General features: G+C 44.5%; 1 protein-coding gene and 1 long non-coding RNA gene across 11 annotated transcripts in view; both read left to right on the forward strand.

Moving 5' to 3' along the window:
* Positions 1-18,394, forward strand: part of gng7 (guanine nucleotide binding protein (G protein), gamma 7) — a 212,596-nt gene that overhangs the window by 157,334 nt on the left and 36,868 nt on the right. For all 10 annotated transcript variants that reach the window (XR_013578528.1, XM_078556074.1, XM_078556071.1 and 7 more), the window contains one exon: positions 17,366-17,486. Coding sequence is in view for 9 of the 10 variants with exons in the window: in XM_078556074.1 (XP_078412200.1) it covers positions 17,406-17,486 (81 nt within the window). In the remaining variant the exon portion in view is untranslated. The remainder of the gene's footprint in view (positions 1-17,365; positions 17,487-18,394) is intronic.
* The window catches only part of LOC144688987 (uncharacterized), a 138,722-nt gene that overhangs the window by 83,460 nt on the left and 36,868 nt on the right, over positions 1-18,394 (forward strand). The gene's annotated exons all lie outside the window — the stretch shown is intronic.

Consider the following 18,394-nt stretch of genomic DNA (forward strand, 5'->3'; position numbering starts at 1 on the left):
CTCATGCTGTCATGGTTTCTAATCCCTCATGTTGTTTTGAAGATGATTTTAGCCGTTATGCTTTTTCCCACCCAGTTCTTTTCTTTGTTTTTGCTGGCCCAGACAAGTTATTCTCCTTGTTTCTATCAGTTCATAGCTCCAAACCATAGTATAATTCGAACCCGATCTGGCTTATTTACTCACATATAATTTAGGCTAGTTTATAATTATTTTTAATGTATTTTCCTTTTTGTTTTGTTTTGTTCTTTTTTATTGCTGTATGTATAAGTAGAAAGTGTCAGATTTTCTTAATTTGAATTTTGGTGGTTGGTAGTTGGAGTTTGTGCTCAACGGTAAAAAATATTAATGCTGAGAATGGAGCATAGAATGATGCAGCATAGAAGGAGGCCATTCAACCCATCATGCCTGTGCTAGCTCTTTCGAAAGAGCTGTCCAATTAATCCCACACCCCAGCACCAAGAATGCTTAGGTTAGGTATAGGGTTAAATACAAAGTTAAACTCAGGTTTGTTTTTTTTCCTTGAAAAACAGTATCCCTTTAACTATATCCTCACCCCCAGATGTTCTTTGGCCCTTGAGAGGTGCAGATGTATCCAAAACCACTATTGTGTGACCATCCTTGTGCGCAGTGAATACCCTTCACCTGGCCTCCTAATTTGCTTTGTTGTTCCCTACAAGTTTCAGGATACTTTCCTGTGCACACTGTCCTCCTTTCCTTGAACCAGCAATAAAGCACAATTTCAAGCAATGTATATACCTCACAAACAATTGGGGTGCTCTGCCATGTCATATCTGTGCTGTGATTGATTGTTAAAACATTGAATACACCTTAACTGCTCTTTAGGAAAAAAATACTTGCACTTGTTTTAACTTGTTGTAAAATCCCAGGGAAAAAAGAAAAACACATTCCAGCATGGTGGTTATATACTGCCTGTGTCAGAAAAGTGTTATGAGGAGGAGAGCCACTTTTCATTCTTTTATTTTGGTGCAAAATTTATTGGCTCACTGCTGAAACCTATTTTTTGTGATTGATTGTTTCTAAAAGCTTTTTTCCCCCCCATCAGTTTTTGCCTCTATTGCCTTCTGAAGGAGTTGACTTATGGTAGGTGAGTTTCCAGTAGCCTGTCCAAGTTGGCTTACTTTATCAGTGAGACCAGTGAATGATCATATGTTATTCCACCATAGAGGGCATCACTGATGAACTTTGATTCTGTACCATTTTCCACACTTCAACACTTTGAGCAAACAACATTAGGTAATGAGTAAGCACCATAGCTGATTAATTTTTCAAATCCTTTGCAGCCAAAGTGTTTCCAAGCTGAGGCTAGATAGTCCAGCACAGGCTAGGAATGGAAACCGATATCTCCTGGTATTTGATGGCTCAGTTCATACTGGGTAGTGGGCTTACAAACTGCACCATTGAGGCAGCTAACTGCATATTTTTTTAACGATAGGTTGATCTGCCGAGAAATATTTTATACATAAGTTGTGCAAAAATAGTTTTTTGTAAATGTGCACTTTTGCAGTCAACAAAATTGCACTTAAATTTAAAAACAAAACCTGCTATGAGGTGACTAAACAATAAGAATGTAATGACATTCAACCACTGGCATGTATGAGTTTTCTTAACTAGGTGTGCCAGACATGTGGGTGGGCTCCAATTAACTCCCCTGATATAAAGTTTTTATCGGTCTTTGTAAAATGTATGCCATGCATACCAAATATTGTGTAGGCTTGCCAATACTGTTGCCATATAATCTATTATATAACATTTTAAATTACGTCTCCAATAACTTTTGATTATTTGGATATGGGAACAAGTAATTCAATATCAAAATTTGCAGATGATACCAAACTGGGGTTTATAACTAATACTGAGAAATAACATGTTATTCAAGAAGATGTAAGAAAACTGCCCAGTGTGTAAGTTAAGTGGCAAATAAACATTAACATAGGTAAATGCGAAGGATGCATTTTGGTAAGGAAAAATAGAAATATCACCTACATCTTGGAGAATAAAATTGAATGGGGCTGTAGAGCAGGAATGGTGTGCGCTGGCCAGAGACCACACCATTTCTGCCTGGCAACATTTTATCTTTGCCAACTTCAGCTGGGAGCTTGTGCTGCAGGCAGACAGACAACTAATTTAAATCTAAAAAGTAGCAGCCAGATGACTTCAGCTGAAGGGAGGCTTTCCTGCTGTCAAATCTGCTGGAGAAGCCAGATAGGATGCAGCAAAGTGAACTGAAGAGACTGAGGTAAGTAATATTTTGTTCTTTGGTAGGATTCCATTGGAACCAGGGGGAGCAGGAGTATTAAAATGAGACCCAGTTATTAAAATTAACCAGGATTTGCTTCCCTCTGAACTTCCATTGTGCTGCTCACTTCAGGCTGTCCATATACTGATCCTGCTCTCATTAGCAGATTGATCAACATGAGAATCGGGAGCACTAAAAAGGAAATTTTCCCTTTCAAATTTCACAATTTCTTTGCAGGCGATGTTGCCAATCATTCTTATTGTAGTAGACGCTAGAGTAACAGTTATATCCCATGACAGTAATGCCAATCAAAATCATTATTTGAAGTGGCTTTATTTCTTCAACATAGATGAAAACAAATGATTATGCTTTAAGCAGCCAATTTGCAGAGATTGGAATACCATCCCTACTTAAATTATGGGCATATCAATTGCAAATAGCACTTCTGTGCGGGTTGTTGATCACCAAACTAGTGTTTAAAATACTCCTTCCCTTTCAAAGATAGTCTCTAACTTAATTATTTCTAAATTGAAACTTTTTGACCTTGGGTGCAGAAGCCATCTAAAATCAAACATTTCAGTTTCCAATGCAACACATGATGTGAGCATGATTTAGATTTGTTACAGTTTTAAAGTGTACAATATGTATACTAAGTCCTTGAATGTGTTGCCGCCTCCCAAATCCATTCCCATCATTCCCAGAGCTCCATGTTTGAATCCCTCCAATCAGGTTTCCACCCCTGCCACAGTATCGAAACAGCTCTTACCAAAGTCACAAATAACATCCTATGTGATTGTGACAAAGGTAAACTTACCCTCCTCATCCTTCTTGACCTGTCTGTAGCTTTTGACACAGTTGACCACACCATCCTCCTCCAACACCTATCTACTGTTGTCCAGCTGGGTGGAACTGATTCCATTCCATTCTTATTTATCTAATTGTAGCCAGAAAATCACTTGCAATGGCTTCTCTCCCTGCTCTTGCACCGTTACCTCGTGACCCCTAAGGATCAAGCTTGATCCTGTCCTATTTCTCATCTACATGCTTGATCATCTGAAGGCACCACACTAATTTTCAATGTACGATACGGAGCTTTATCTCACCATCACGTCTCTCCACCACTGTGACTATTTTTTAAAATATTCTTTTGTGGGATGTTGACAATGCTGGTAAGGCCAGCATTTATTGCCTATTCTATTTGCCCTTGAAAAGATGGTAGTGAGATGTCTTCTTGAACTGCTGTAGTCCATCTGGTGCATGTACTCCCTCAGTACTGTTAGGAAGGGAGCTCCAGGATTGTGACCCAGCAACAGTGAGGGGATGACAATGTAGTTCCAAGTCAGGATGGTGTGTGACTTGGAAGGGAGCTTCACGTTCCCTTGCATCTGCTGCTTTTGTCCTTCTTAGGTGGTAGAGGTCGCAGGTTTTGAAGGTACTGTTTAAGAAACCTTGGTGAGTTGCTGTTGTGCATCATGTATATAGTACACACTGGTGCCACTGTGCGCCAATGGTGGAAGGAGTGAATGTTTTAAGTTGGTGAATGGAGTGCTGATCAAGCAAACTGCTTTGTCCTGCATGGTGTCAAGCTTTTTGAGTGTTGTTGAAGCTGCACTCATTCAGGCAAGTGGGGAGTATTCCATTACACTCCTGAGAGGATTGGCCTCCAACAACCACAACCATCCTCCTTTGTGCTTGATGTGAATCCAACCAGTGGAGATTTTCCCCCCGATTCTCATTGACTTCAACCTTGCCAGGCCTGCTTGATGCCACACTCAGTCAAATACTGCCTTGATGTCCAGGGCAGTTGCTCTCACCTTTTCTATCGGGCTGCTTATCCGACATCTATTGCTGGATGAGCAGAAAGTTTGCCCAATTAAATATTAGTAATACTGAAGTCATTGTCTTTGTCCCTGCACCAAACTCCATTCCCTAACTACTGACTCCATCCCTCTCCCTGGCAACAGTCTGAGATAAAGCCTGTCTGTTTGCAACCTTGGTGTCACATTTGATTCTGAGATGAGCTTTGAACTCATATTTGTACTGTCTCCAAGACCTTCTTTTCCACCTCCTGTAGCATCACTTGGCTTTGCCTTTTTCTCAGTTTATCTGATGCTGAAGTTCTCATTTGTGCCTTTGTTACTTCTAGATTTGACAATTCCAACATACTCCAGGCTGGTCTCCCACATTCCATCCTCTGAACTTGAGGTCATCCAAATCTCTGGTGCCCGTGTCTTAACTCACAGCAAGTTGCATTTCCCTATCACCCTTTGCTTGATGACCTATGTTGGCTCCTGGTCGAGCAACGTGTTGATTTTTTTTTCTCTTTAATGGTATGTAGGTATCGCCGGCTAGGCCAGCATTTACTGCCCATCCCTAATTGCTCTCGAGAAGATGATGGTGAGCCACCACCTTGAATCACTGCAGTCCATTTGGCATAGGTATGCCCAGACTGCTGTTAGGAAGGGACTTACAAGATTTTGACCTAGAAACATCTCATCGTTGTTTTCACCCTTGAATTCTCAAACTTGTTTTCAAATCTTTCCATGGCTTTGCCTCTCCCAATCCTATTTCTGTAATCTCCACCAACCCTAAAACGCTCCAGGCTGTCTGTGCTTCTTTAATTCTGGCCTCTTGTGCATTCCCAATCATAAATGCTCCACCATTGGTGGCTGTGCCTTCAGTTGTCTGGGCCCCAAGCTCCGGAATTCCCTCCCTACACCTCTCCATCGCAATACCTTGCTTTCCCACTTTAGGACACTTCTACTTCTTTGACCAAACTTTTGGTAATTTAACCCCATATCTCCTTTGTGGCTCAGTGTCATACTTTATATACGAACTTACAAATTAGGAGCAGGAGTAGACCACTCAGCCCTTCAAGCCTGTTCCACCATTCAATAAGATTATGGCTGATCTGATTGTAACCTCCTGCCTATCCCCGAATACCTTTCACCCTCTTGTTAATCAAGACTCTATTTAGCTCTGCTATAAAAATATTCAAAGACCCTGCTTCCACTGTCTTTTGAGGAAGAGTTCCAAAGATTCATGATCCTCTGAGAGAAAAAAATTCTCCTCATCTCTGTCCTAAATGAGTGACCCCTTATTTTTAAACTGTGACCCCTAGTTCTACATGTTCCCACAAGAGGAAACATCTTCACCACATCCACCCTTTCAAAGCCCCCCAGGATCTTAAAGGTTTCAATCAAGTCACCTCTTACTCTTCTAAACTCCAGTGGATATAAGCCTAACATATTCAGCCTTTCATCATGAGACAATCCGCCCATTCCTGGTTATTAGTCTAGTAAACCTTCTCTGAACTGATTCTAACACATTTACGTCTTTCCTTAAATAAGGAGACCAATACTGTACAGTACTCCAGATGTGGTCTTACCAGTGCCCTTTAGAACTGAAGCATAACCTCCCTACTTTTGTGTTCAATTCCCCTCACAACAAATGATAACATTCTATTAGCTTTCCTAATTACCTGCTGTACCTGCATACTAGCCTTTTGAGATTCATGCACTAGGATACCCAGATCCCTCTGAATCTCCGAGCTCTGCAATCTCTCACCATTTAGAAAACCTTTGTTATTCTTCTAGCCAAAATGAACAATTTCGCATTTTCCCACATTATACTCCCTTTGTCAGGTCTTTGCCCACTCACTTAACCTATCAATGTCACTTTGTAGCCTCCTAACATCCACTTCACAACTTACTTTCCTACCCATCTTTGTATTGTCATCAAATTTAGGAACCATACCATCTGTCCCTTCATCCAAGTCATTTATATATATTGTAAAAAGTTGAGGCCCCAGCACTGATCCCTGTGGCACACCATTTGTTGCATTCCACCAACCAGAAAAAGACCCATTTATGGCTACTCTGTTTCCTGTTAGCTAGCCAATCTTCTACCCGTGCCAATACGTTACCCCCAGCATTCTTTTGCAACATACTTTCTGGTCTTAACAGTACTGGAGCCTGCGTAGAGTTGAGAGCAATGCAGTTAATTTGGACTCCGTGCAGTGATGGCACTCTTATCTCTGAGTCAGAGGACTGTGGATTAAACCAAGGCCCAATCTTTCCATTCAGGTGGATGTTCTAGCACTTTCTCATGCTGTATGTGAAACTTTGCTGTGCATAAATTGGCTGTTGTATTTGTCTATATTACAGCAATGGCTATACTTGCAAAGCATTTCATTGGCTACATATAAACTGTTTTGTGAAGTCATGAGGTTGGGTGAGGAACAATGAAAATGTAAGTTCTTTCTTTAGTGACTTGGAATAAGTAAGCATTATTCACCAACAGCCTAAAGCTCTACATCCCAATTCTTCAAATCTAGTTTTGATCATATTTGGAACCTCAAAATAAGCAACGTATTCTAGTTGCCTTTTCTCTTTTCTATGTTATTATTTAATGGAATTTAAAGCATATAATCCTCCAGGTTTTTAAATTTATATTCACTTTTAGAACTACCAAACTCTCTGTTACCTCTCTGAAAGCATTAACTGTAGGGAAACTCTTCCACAGAGCTTGCCCAAGTAGCTATTTCTCATTCTCAATGCCTTGCCTTACTCATAAGCAACTGTTTAGCTGGGATGACGGGGAGGAGCATTTGACTTGAGCTTGATCCTGGTATAACCTGACGTTCATGCAAGCTTTCTAGTTGGGTCACTCATCATCAGGAATGGGACCCTGGCTCAATTTTCTCCCAAAACCACACATGGAGAGGTGAACTGATTAGTGCGCCTTATAACTGCCTCTGGCTGAGGTTAGCTAATATCTATTCTCATTAAAATGAAAATGTAATAAAAACATCTGGGGCCCTTTGGGACTTGGGGAGAAAAAACATGTTTACTGAAATACTAAATATCACTGTGCACTTATAAGTGCTGACCTGGATTTGTGTGTTTAGTACATTTTGTTAAGTCACGTGGAACTTTTGTTTTTATTGGCTTGAGTCATTCCATGACAGTTTGGACACTAATATCTACCCATGCATTTAACAAGTGTGGAGATGAAAGTATTAACAAGCAGTTGCAGCTTTTTTTCTTTTCAGAAATCAAGACAGGTGTATTTTTATGTAACTTGTTTTTTAAAACAAATCACTTTCAAAATCTGGCATATTATCCCATTCATTCACAAAGAAATTGTAAAATACTATAGTTAAAGGGAGTACCACCGAGGACTTGTCTTGAACTAAAAACGCCTTTCACATATTTAGTCTGAACAAAGGTTCAGGCAAGGAAGCTGTATCTCTGGCAGGTGCTAAGTTAACAGATGTCAGCTGGGGTGGAGTCACTTGGGATGGAATTCTCCCCTCCCGCCAAAAGCGGGCATCTTAATTTGGCAGGAGACAAAAAATCATTTCCTGACGGCAGGATAAACTGTTGGAATTCTGTCCTCCCGACTTTCGAGGCAGGCTGATCTTCCCAGCGAACAATGTCGAGCACCCTGTTTGCATGCATTAGCATTTTATAATTGCTTATTAAAAGGCCACCTCACCAGAATTAACTTTGCCCTCCAAATTAAGTTCCCTACCAACGGGAAATTATAAAGTTCAGCTTTATGACTGTATATAAGTGGCATGCACCTGGCGAGCTTTGAGGTCCATAGATATTGCATTTTCCTTTATGGGGACCTCACATAACTTTATTCGAGTGCCTTTTCCAAGCGCTGTGCCAAGGCTGGACAAGGGAGGCAGGCGAAGGCTGGAGAGTTTGGGGAGGTGGCGGTATAAGGGTGGCGCAAAGGCTGGACGATGAGGACAGGCTTACGGGAGGATGGTGGGGAATATGTCCGGGGAAGGGGTTTAATATCCAGGGAACTGGGGGAGAGAGTGTCGGGGCAAGGGGGGGTGGAATGTCTGTGGAAGGGGAAGAGGGGAGGTTGTCCGGGGAAAGGGGGAGCAATGGGGGATGTCCAGGGAAGAGGGGGGTGGTTGGTGAAGAGTGTCTGAGGGAGGGGGTGGGTGGGGGAGTGTCCTTGAGGGTGGGGTCGGTGGTTGGAGAACGAGTGTGGAGATGAAAGTATTAACAGGCAGCTGCAGCTTTTTTTCCTTCTGACGGGGGAGGGTCCTAGGGAGAGATCTCAGGGCACTAGTGATAGGAGAGAACAGTCAGTCAGAGGGGGGAGTGGGATGCAGAAGGGTGACCGATCCAGGGTGAGAGCCTGGTAGGTGAAGGTCTCAATCTGGGGGTCATTATATAATGTTGGAATTGTATAAAACACTGGCGAGGCCATAACTGGAGTATTGTGTGCAGTTCTGGTCACCACATTACAGGAAGGACGTAATAGCTCTGGAGAGAGTGCAGAGGAGGTTTACAAGAATGTTGCCAGGGTTAGAAAAGTGTAGCTACGAGGAGAGATTGGATAGGTTGGGGTTATTTTCCTTAGAACAAAGAAGGCTGAGAGGTGACTTGATTGAGGTGTACAAAATTATGAGGGGAATAGATAGAGTGGACAGGATAAAATTGTTTCCCTTGGTGGAGAATTCTAGAACCACAGGACATAGATTCAAGATAAGTGGCAGAAGGTGTAGGAGGGACATGAGGAAAAACTTTTTTACGCAGAGGGTAGTGGGTGTCTGGAATTTGCTGCCCAAGTTGGTGGTAGAGGCAGAAACTCTAAGCTCTTAAAAAGTACCTGAATCTGCACCTTAAGTGCTGTAAGCTGCAGGGCTATGGGCCGGGTGCAGGAAGGTGGGATTAGAAAGGGCACCTCGGGCTGGCATGGACAAGATGGGCCAAATGGCCTCCTTCTGTGCTGTAACTTTTCTATGGGGGGTCATGGAGGGGACAAGACCTGTGGCTCGGATATCGGGAGGGGGCAGGTTCAGGGTGGGCTTGGGAACGGTAATGGGTATCAACTCTGAAGAGAGGAAAAGCATGTGGGGGTGGATCATGCTAGGGTCTAGGGCAACTGTGGGGAGGTTCAAAGGTGACAGAGAGGAGAGGAATGGTGATATTGGGTGGGTCTGTGGTGATGAGGGGAAGTTGGTGGGTGACAGGGTAGGGTAGAAGGTGGTGAAGCAAGTTTGAAAGGTGTCGCACGCCATTTTTCCAAACTGACCTTGACCACACAGTTAGTCAGTCAGTGAGATCCCTTGAAGCGAGTGGAGGGTCCTTTTGGGTGGTTGGAGTTCAAGGCCAGCACAAGTGGCCGACCAAAGAGACACACTAACAATTATGAAGCAATTGAATATCAAAGATGCTCATTTGTGTTCTCCTGTCTATGGTGAAGCCGGCATTGCAGCAGGTTTGTTCTTGACTCAAGGGCCTATTAACGTCGAGATCCCAGTAAGGCTTTATTCATTCAGTGCCATTTGCCATTGGCTGCAGTCAGAGGCAGGGAGGAAGGTGGATGCCTCCAAGGGGCATGGCTGGTAGAGGGCAGCCAACTCATGATTCCAAACTTCCCGCCTCGCAGGTGAATGGTCATGACTGACAAGGGATTAGTCTTTCTATGCTGCCAAGGCAATGGTCTCTATAGAGTTTAAAAAGTAGTGGAGACAAGTGGAAAAGTGTCCACTTTGCTTCTTGCACATGGCTCTCATCACCCTGGTTAAAGAGCAATGTCTATACGCATTCATGTATGAATGGGAGGGACACCCATCTCTGGTCCTACAGAATGTCCTTTACCTGAAAGGGGTGGGGTAGGGATGCCATGTTCAGATGGAGGCCAGACGAAGGGCTTAGCATTTGCCTGCTGGCTTTGAGATGGAGGGAAACCTGTAAAGGACACGCTCACTTAATGTATCACTTCAATTCATTCACGTATCCACTGAGGCGTCCATGACACAGGCTGCAGGCAACCCTGCCTTGGTAATGACTCTCATCCAGATGAGGAGGAGGGCTAATCGCAGGTTGGGACAAGGCCAGAAGGAGCAAGGGCCTGAGCAGCAAGGGACAGCAGGCCTCAAGAAGGTCAAGGTGCTGGTGAACAGAGTACACTGCAATGGAGTGCATTGGCCTGACCATGGGTGCATTGCAGGTGGTATTCTTAAAAGCAGTGTTGGAGGTGTTATTGCATGTCCCAGGATGTGATTGCTCACATCTGCCAGCTTCTCCAGTACGAGCTGCGGCCACAAGGACTCTGGAGGAGTAGTGCGGAGCCCCTGGCCTGCACTGAGTGATGGCTGTCCAGATGTCGTTTAAATATGGCACAAAAACTTCAACCCCATGAGGTAACAGTGGGGCAGGTGACTTCCTGCCTGCCCCGTCATGAGATTCACCAAGTTCCTGGATCGCGCATGTTCAGTCGAACCACCGCCCAGCAGGAATCACCTCGACTTTCCCGCCCCACACCTGTCTTAGACTCTAGAACTGAAGTTTTCACCCTTGGTCTCAGTACCGCAGGGGAAGATTAATTAAGTTTCTTGCAGCTGATTGATGTCCTGCGGCCCTGTTCTCGAACATACGCATGTTCAACCTGCATGAGAACTTAGATTTGAGCTGTGATGCTGTTGGTGAAAAAAAATTTGCAGGACTCTGGGGAAGAGCAGGGGCGTTGGATTAATCGCATTGCTCTACTAAAGAGCCAGCACAGGTATGATGGGCAGAATGGCATCTTTCTGTCCAGTATGATTCTATGAACAGCCTGTTGAGGCCCTCCAATGAACACTAGTCACTAGGCCAAGATACCCAGAGGGTTCCCAGCTTCAGCATCGGTGCTGCTCCAGTGCAAAAAGTAAAATACAACTAATATCTCAAGACTTTGTATTTTAACAGCATTTCCATTGGTGCAGTGATTTTTGCATAATACTCAGAATGAGACCATTGGATCCTGACATATATCTCCAAGCAAAATTACAACGCAAACTGAATTGTAGGGTAACGTGTCCAGCACATTTTGTTCTTAAAAAAAAATATCAAACCAGTTCTACTGTTTTTTCCTTCGGTTTTGGAACTGCTCAGGGCAACTGAGGCTGCCATAGGAACAGAAGTGTCAGCATGACTCTGTTCCTTGTGTAAGCCAGTTGTGGTAGTATTTATGCACGTGATAGAATAATATGAAGTTCCAGCTTTCAGCGGCATGATGCTATTTAAAAAGATTAACTTTCTGATTTATAAGCCAGGAAACTTGTGCAAAATACCAAACTTATTTGAAGAGAGAACACATTTAGTAGTAGGTGCTACAGTACACCCAGTTTTTAAAATTTTATTCATGGGATGTGGGCTCTGCTGGCTCGGCCAGCATTTATTGTCCATCCCTAGTTGCCTGTGAGAAGATGGTCGTGAGCTGCCACCCACAGTGCTGTTAGGAAGGGAGTTCCAGGATTTTGACCCAGCGACACTGAAGGAACAGCGATATATTTCCAAGTCAGGTTGGTGAAAGACTTAGAGGGGAACTTGCAGGTGGTGGTGTTCCCATCTATCTGCTGCCTTTGTTCTTCTAGATGGTAGTGGTCGTGGGTTTGGATAGCGCTGTCGAAGGAGCCTTGGTGAATTCCTGCACTGCATCTTGTAGATTATACACACTGCTGCTACTGTGCATCGGTGGTGGAGGGAGTGAATGTTTGTGGATGTGGTGCCAGTCAAGCAGGCTACTTTTTCCTGAACGGTGTCAAGCTTCTTGAGTGTTGTGGGAGCTGCACTGATCCAGGCAAGTGGGGAGTATTCCATCACACTCCTGACTTGTGCCTTGTAGATGGTGGACAGGCTTTGGGTAGTCATGAGGTGAGTTACTCGTTGCATGTTTCCTAGCCTCTGGCCTGCTCTTGTAGCCACAGTATTTATATGGCTGTTCCAGTTCAGTTTCTGGTCAATGGTAGCCCCGAGGATGAGGTTAATGGGGGATTCAGTGATGGCAATGCCATTGAACATCAAGGGGCGATGGTTGGATTCTCTCTTGTTGGCGATGGTCATTGCCTGACACTTGTGTGGCACGAATGTTACTTGCCACTTGTCAGCCCAAGCCTGGATATCGTGCAGGTCTTGCTGCATTTGGACATGGACTGCTTCAGTATCTGAGGAGTTGCAAATGATGTTGAACATTGTGCAATCATCAGCAAACATCCCCACTTTTGACCTTATGTTGGAAAGAAGGTCATTGATTAAGCAGCTGAAGATGGTTGGGCCTAGGACACTACCCTGAGGAACTCCTGCAATGATGTCCTGGAGCTGAGATGACTGACCTCCAACAAGCACAACTATTTTCATTTGTGCTAGGTTTGTCTCCAACCAGTGGAGTTTTCCCCCTGATTCCCAATGACCCCAGTTTTGCTAGGGTCCTTGATGTCACACTCAGTCAAATGCTGCCTTGATGCCAAGGGCAGTCACTCTCACCTTACCTCGGGAGTTCAGCTTTTTTGTTCATGTTTGAACCAAGGCTGTAATAAGGTCAGGAGTTGAGTGGTCCTGGCAGAACTCAAACTGGGTGTCAGTGAGCAGGCTATTGCTCAGCAAGTACCTCTTGATAGCACTGTTGATGACCCTTTCCATTAGTTTACCGATGATCAAGAGTAGACTGATGGGGCGGTAATTGGCCGGGTTGGATTTGTCCTGCTTTTGGCGTACAAGACATACCTGGGCAATTTTCAACATAGCCGGGTAGATGCTATTGTTGTAGCTGTACTGGAACAGCTTGGCTATGGGCACGGCAAGTTCTGGAGCGCAGATTCAGTACTATTGCCGGAAAATTGTCAGGCCCCGTAGCCTTTGCAGTATCCAGTGCCATCAGCCATTTCTTGATTCCACATGGAGTGAATCAAATTGGCTGAAGACTCGCATCTGTGATGCTGGGGACTTCCTGAGGAGGTCGAGATGGACCATCCACTCGGCACTTCTGGCTGAAGATTGTAGCAACTGCTTCAGCCTTATCTTTTGCAGTGATGTGCTGGGCTGCTCCATCATTGAAGATGGGAATATTTGTGGAGCCTCCTCTTCCAGTTAATTGTTTAATTGTCCACCACCATTCACAACTGGATTTGGCACGACTCCAGAGCTTAGTTCTGACCCGTTGGTTGTGGGATCGCTTAGCTCCATCTATCATTTGCTGCTTATGCTGTGTGGCATGAAAGTAGTCCTGTGTTATAGCTTCACCAGGTTAACACCTCATTTTTAGGTATGCTTGGTGCTGCTCCCGGCGTGCCCTCCTTCCTTGAACCAGGTTGATCCTGGCTTAGTGGTAATGGTGGAGTGGGGGATATGCAGAGTCATGAGATTACAGATTGTGTTCGAGTACAATTCTGCTGCTGCTGATGGCCCACAGCACCTCACGGATGCCTGGTCTTGAGTTGCTAGATCTGTTCGGAATCTATCCCATTTAGCACGGTGGTAATGCCACACAACATGATAGAGGGATCCTCAAAGTGAAGGTGGGATTTTGCCTCCACAACGACTATGTAGTGGTCACTCCTACCGATACCGTCATGGACAGATGCATCTGCATCGGGCAGGTTGGTGTGGATGAGGTCAAGTATGTTTTTCCTTCTTGTTAGTTCCCTCACCACCTGCTGCAGACCCAGTCTAGCAGCTATGTCATTTAGGACTCGGCCAGCTGTGGTGCTACTGAGCCACTCTTGGTGATGGACATTGAAGTCCCCCAGAATATATTCTGCACCCCTGCCACCCTCAGTGTTTCCTCCAAGTGGTGTTTGACTTGGTGGAGCACTGATTTATCAGCAGAGGGTGGGCAGTACGTGGTAACCAGCAGGAGGTTTCCTTGCCCATGCTTGACCTGATGCCATGAGACGTCATGGGGTCTGGAGTCAATGTTGAGGACTCCCAGGGCAACTCCCTCCCAACTGTATACCACTGTGTCACCACCTCTGCTGGGCCTGTCCTGCCGATGGGACAGGACATACCCAGGGATGGTGTGACATTATCTGTAAGGTATGATTCCGTGAGGATGACTATGTCAGGCTATTGCTTGACTAGCCTGTGAGACAGTTCTCCCATTTTTGGCACATGTTAACAAGGAGGACTTTGCAGAGTTGACAGGGCTGACATTGCCATTGTAGTTTCTGGTGCCTAGGTCAATGCCGGGTGGTCCATCCGGTTTCATTCTGTAGCAGTTTGATGCAACTGAGTGGCTTGCTAGGCCATTTCAGAGGGCATTTAAGAGTCAACCACATTGCTGTGGGTCTGAAGTCACATGTAGGCCAGACCAGGTAAGGACAACAGAGCATTGATGAACCAGGTGGGCTTTTACAACAATAGACAATGATTTCATGGTCATCATTAGACCTTGAATTACAGATTTTATTTAATTCAAATTCCACCATCTGCCGTGGTGGGATTCGAACATGGCTTCCCAGAGCATTACCCTGGATTACTAGCCATCTGCCGTGGCGGGATTCGAACCTGGCTTCCCAGAGCATTACCCTGGATTACTACACCATCGCGTCCCCCCTCATACATTTAATTTCTTTATGTATGAAGCCTCATGAAGAGATGTCTCATACAATCTGAAGTCCTCCATTTATTTCCCAGCCCCTTTGGCCTCCTCAGTCTACACACTGACTGTTGTCAAGTGAGCTGGTAACCATCTGTGCCTCTACAATGCTGCTGTAAATTTGCTCCTAGGAGGACACAACAATCCAAGGATAATCAAACCTCTTTCACAGAATCGTTATGGTATAGAAGGAGGCCATTCAGCCCATCATGTCTGCACAGGCTCTCTGAGCATTTTAACTTAGTGCCAATCTCCTACCTTTTCCCCATAACCCTGCACGTTGTTTCTGTTTAAATAATCAAGCAATGCCCTCTCTTCCACAATAGCGCCCCTAGACTATGGGCAGATTTTTCCGTGTCTGCTTGAATCGGGCATCATGGGCGTTTGCAGACGATATGGTGGAAGGCGAAAAATCAGTTTCATGACGTTGTGAAACCAGTTTGCAATCGTCCGCTCCGCCCATCAATGGCAGGCCGTCTTTGCTGCCGCCGCAAGTCGGAAGCCTCATTGTAATACATCTGCATATCATTATAAGCCCAGCTCACCAGAATCATCCCCCCATGCCTGATCACATTGGCGTGTTTCACAACTGAACATGAGTGACGTGCACCTGGAGAGCTGCATGTCATCCGGGACTTTGAGGCTTGTTTGCCTACCTTGCTTCGGGCAGCACTCGCGGTCATCAGCGCCAGGCTTCGCAGGCAGCACCACGTCACTTTTAGGGGGGCTCACGGGCAAGTCTCTACTTACGAGGCCACCCATAAGGCTTTTCAACGGCTGCAGGGCTATGGCTTGTTTGGGGAAGGGGGAGAAGTGGCCTCAGGCAATGGAAGAGGTTGCAAGGTGGTGGCGTAGTGGTATTGTCACTGGATTGGTAATCCAGAGACCCAGGTTAATGCTCTGGGGACCTGGGTTCAAATCCAACCATGGCAGATGGAATTTGAATTCAATAAATATCTGGAATTAAAAGTCTAATGATGACCATGAAGCCATTGTCAATTGTAAACACCCACCTGGTTCACTAATGCCCTTTCAGGAAGGAAATCTGCTGTCCTTACCTCGTCTGGCCTACATGTGATTCCAGACCCACAGCAATGTGGTTGACTCTTAACTGTCCTCTGAAGTGGCTTAGCAAGCCACTCATTCAAGAGAAACACAACCTAGCCAGCAACACCCACATCCCACGAATGAATAATATTTAAAAAATTTGGCTCCATTAATTATTAAAGTGGCAGTCAAGTTGACCCAAGAAAACTGACTCTTCGAGGTTGTTGCTTGCGAGAAGGAACTTGATTTACCAGTGCAAACACCAAGAGCTGACTCACAATTACTCTTTCCTTGGAAACTGAATTAAAATAGCACCAGTTTAGAAGCAGGTACTTTGTTACCTTTTTGCAGTAAAAACCATGCAAATAAATATTGGTTTATTTACAAGCATTTGCAAGTTTACATCAAGACTTTTTGACAGCTTTCCTGATAATTTCTGATTCGAAAGTGGAATGAATAGCTATTGAGTATTTTTGTCAGCTCATAGAACATGCCAAATTAAATTAAAAAACTAGATTCTTTAATACTATCTTTAGGCACAGAAATGCTTGGCTGGCCCAATAGATTCTGGGATGAGCTGCTACGTCTAAATCTGATAACACAACCATTGCAAATGATTTTGTTCAGTTTGTCCTCAACCTGACAAAAGGAATGCCTCTTTTTCGTTAGGGGGAGGGCAAGAATCAGATAAAAGGATGAGTGAAAGAGAGGAATGGGATTTGGTTGCTTTTTCTGACCATCTTGAGCTGCTCTAGCTGTCAGAGTAGTCTGAGGCCTTGCTCAGCCTGGCTTCCTGGATGCAAAAGATGTTGGCTGGAATTTTACCAATCCTTTGGCGATGGGCTGGGAAGCAGGAAGGCTGGCAAAACGGTAGCACAAGTGTCTTCCTGCCATTTTGGCAGCGGTTGGAAATTTGGCAAATTGACTGACTGTCCAGCATCCCACTGCCGTGGAGAGACCGTTCAGTGGAACCTGGCAGACTTCTATTGGACTCTGGTGGTGGGGCAGGGCAGGGCCCTCCTTTTTAGGCATTTCCTGGTCCTGCATCCCCTCAACCCACCCCCCCCCCCCCACCCCCCCAAGAGGCAAAGACCACCCATGTGGTGACAGTGCCACTTATGCGCCATGATTCCCCCCATCCCTGATCGCTAAGGCTTGCATCTCCCAGCCATTGAGGTGCCCTCTCCCTGATGTTGCAGCCACAGGGCTGCTGAGCTGCCAGCCCTCTGGATACTTGGTGGCAAGCCATCATCCTTAATTGGATGCACTTAATTGGCCATCGCCAAGAATGTGCCTCCCAGGGTTCAGTGATGGGACTTATACCTGCGCTAAATCCAGCTTGATGTGTTGATTGGAGGAAATCTGTACAACAGGACCTCACAGCAACTTGAATGTAGCACTGAGTAGAAAGACTTTTGATAAACATGATCGGCTAGTGAAGAGCTAAAGAGGAATTATTTAGGACCACCACAAGGACTTCTGTTGAAAATTAGGATTATTAAGTTGAATCAAAATAATTATTAAACTACTGCAACTTTGATATTTTGACAATTTTTTGATTTGGGTAATTCTTTCAAAAAGGGACAATGGGACTGAAAACAAAATTGAAAGTTCTGGTGGTTTAAACCTGCTATAAAAATCTGACTTTGTGTTTCTGTTTCTCTCCTACAGCATCCTCGGTTTGGCCTTGGCCTAGAATAGATGGCAAACAATGTCAACAACTAACAATATAGCACAAGCACGAAAACTGGTGGAACAGCTGAGGATTGAAGCAGGCATTGAGAGAATCAAGGTGAGATGGTTTAAGGAAAGCAAAGAAGGATCTGTGAATGGATTAAAAGAATCAAGATGTATTGAATTTGAGCAAGAGAAATAAAAGCAAATAAATTCCAGAAAATACACAGCAGGTCAAGCAGCATCCGTGGAAAGAGAGTCAGTGTTAACCTTTCAGGTCGATGACCCTTCATCAGATCCATGACCCTTTGTCAGGTCATTAGTCTGAAACATGAACTCTTGTTTCTCTCTCCAAAAATGCTGCCAAACCAGCTGAGCATTTCCAGCACTTTTGTTTTGGATTTCCAGCATTCTCAATACTTTCTTCTTGTAGAAAGAGAGTAAAATTGGTTGTGGCTTTTTTTTGTCTTCTGAAGGCATAACTCTGCTGGAATAAAAGCAAAATACTGTGGATGATGGAAACCTGAAATAAAAACTGCTGGAATGCTGCTTCTTGGGTATGTGTTGTTAGTATTTTGCCCAGTGGCCATTATTAATGTGCCCATCTTGACAATAGAAGATAATTCAATTATCAGGGATATCATAAGGGAGATGCAATTGAGCTCTCCTGAGATCTACACGTGCACTTTAAGAGGCACGGGATAATAATCAAAGAAGGATCTAGGCTAATTTTCATTATTATTCTGTCAAAATAAAGGTCAGTTGTAGAGCCCCTGATTCAGATCAACTAATTCAGCAGAGGTGAAGGATCAACCTGGCAGCCTTTCTGATTTGTATGGCTCAGTGGCTCAGATACATATTAGGTCAACGTGTAGAGCCATTAAGGGAGTTTACTGCTTAAGCATTTTTGCATTGAAATGAGCAACTATTGTACTCAATGCATTCATTCTTTTCTCCCTAAAATCCCTGCGTGCTCCTTTACTAATGACACCAACTTAGGTTGATGAGTGGTTTGGCTTTGGCTAA

Source organism: Cetorhinus maximus, chromosome 13, assembly GCF_964194155.1.
Source record: "Cetorhinus maximus chromosome 13, sCetMax3.hap1.1, whole genome shotgun sequence".
Classification (NCBI taxonomy): Eukaryota; Metazoa; Chordata; class Chondrichthyes; order Lamniformes; family Cetorhinidae; genus Cetorhinus; species Cetorhinus maximus.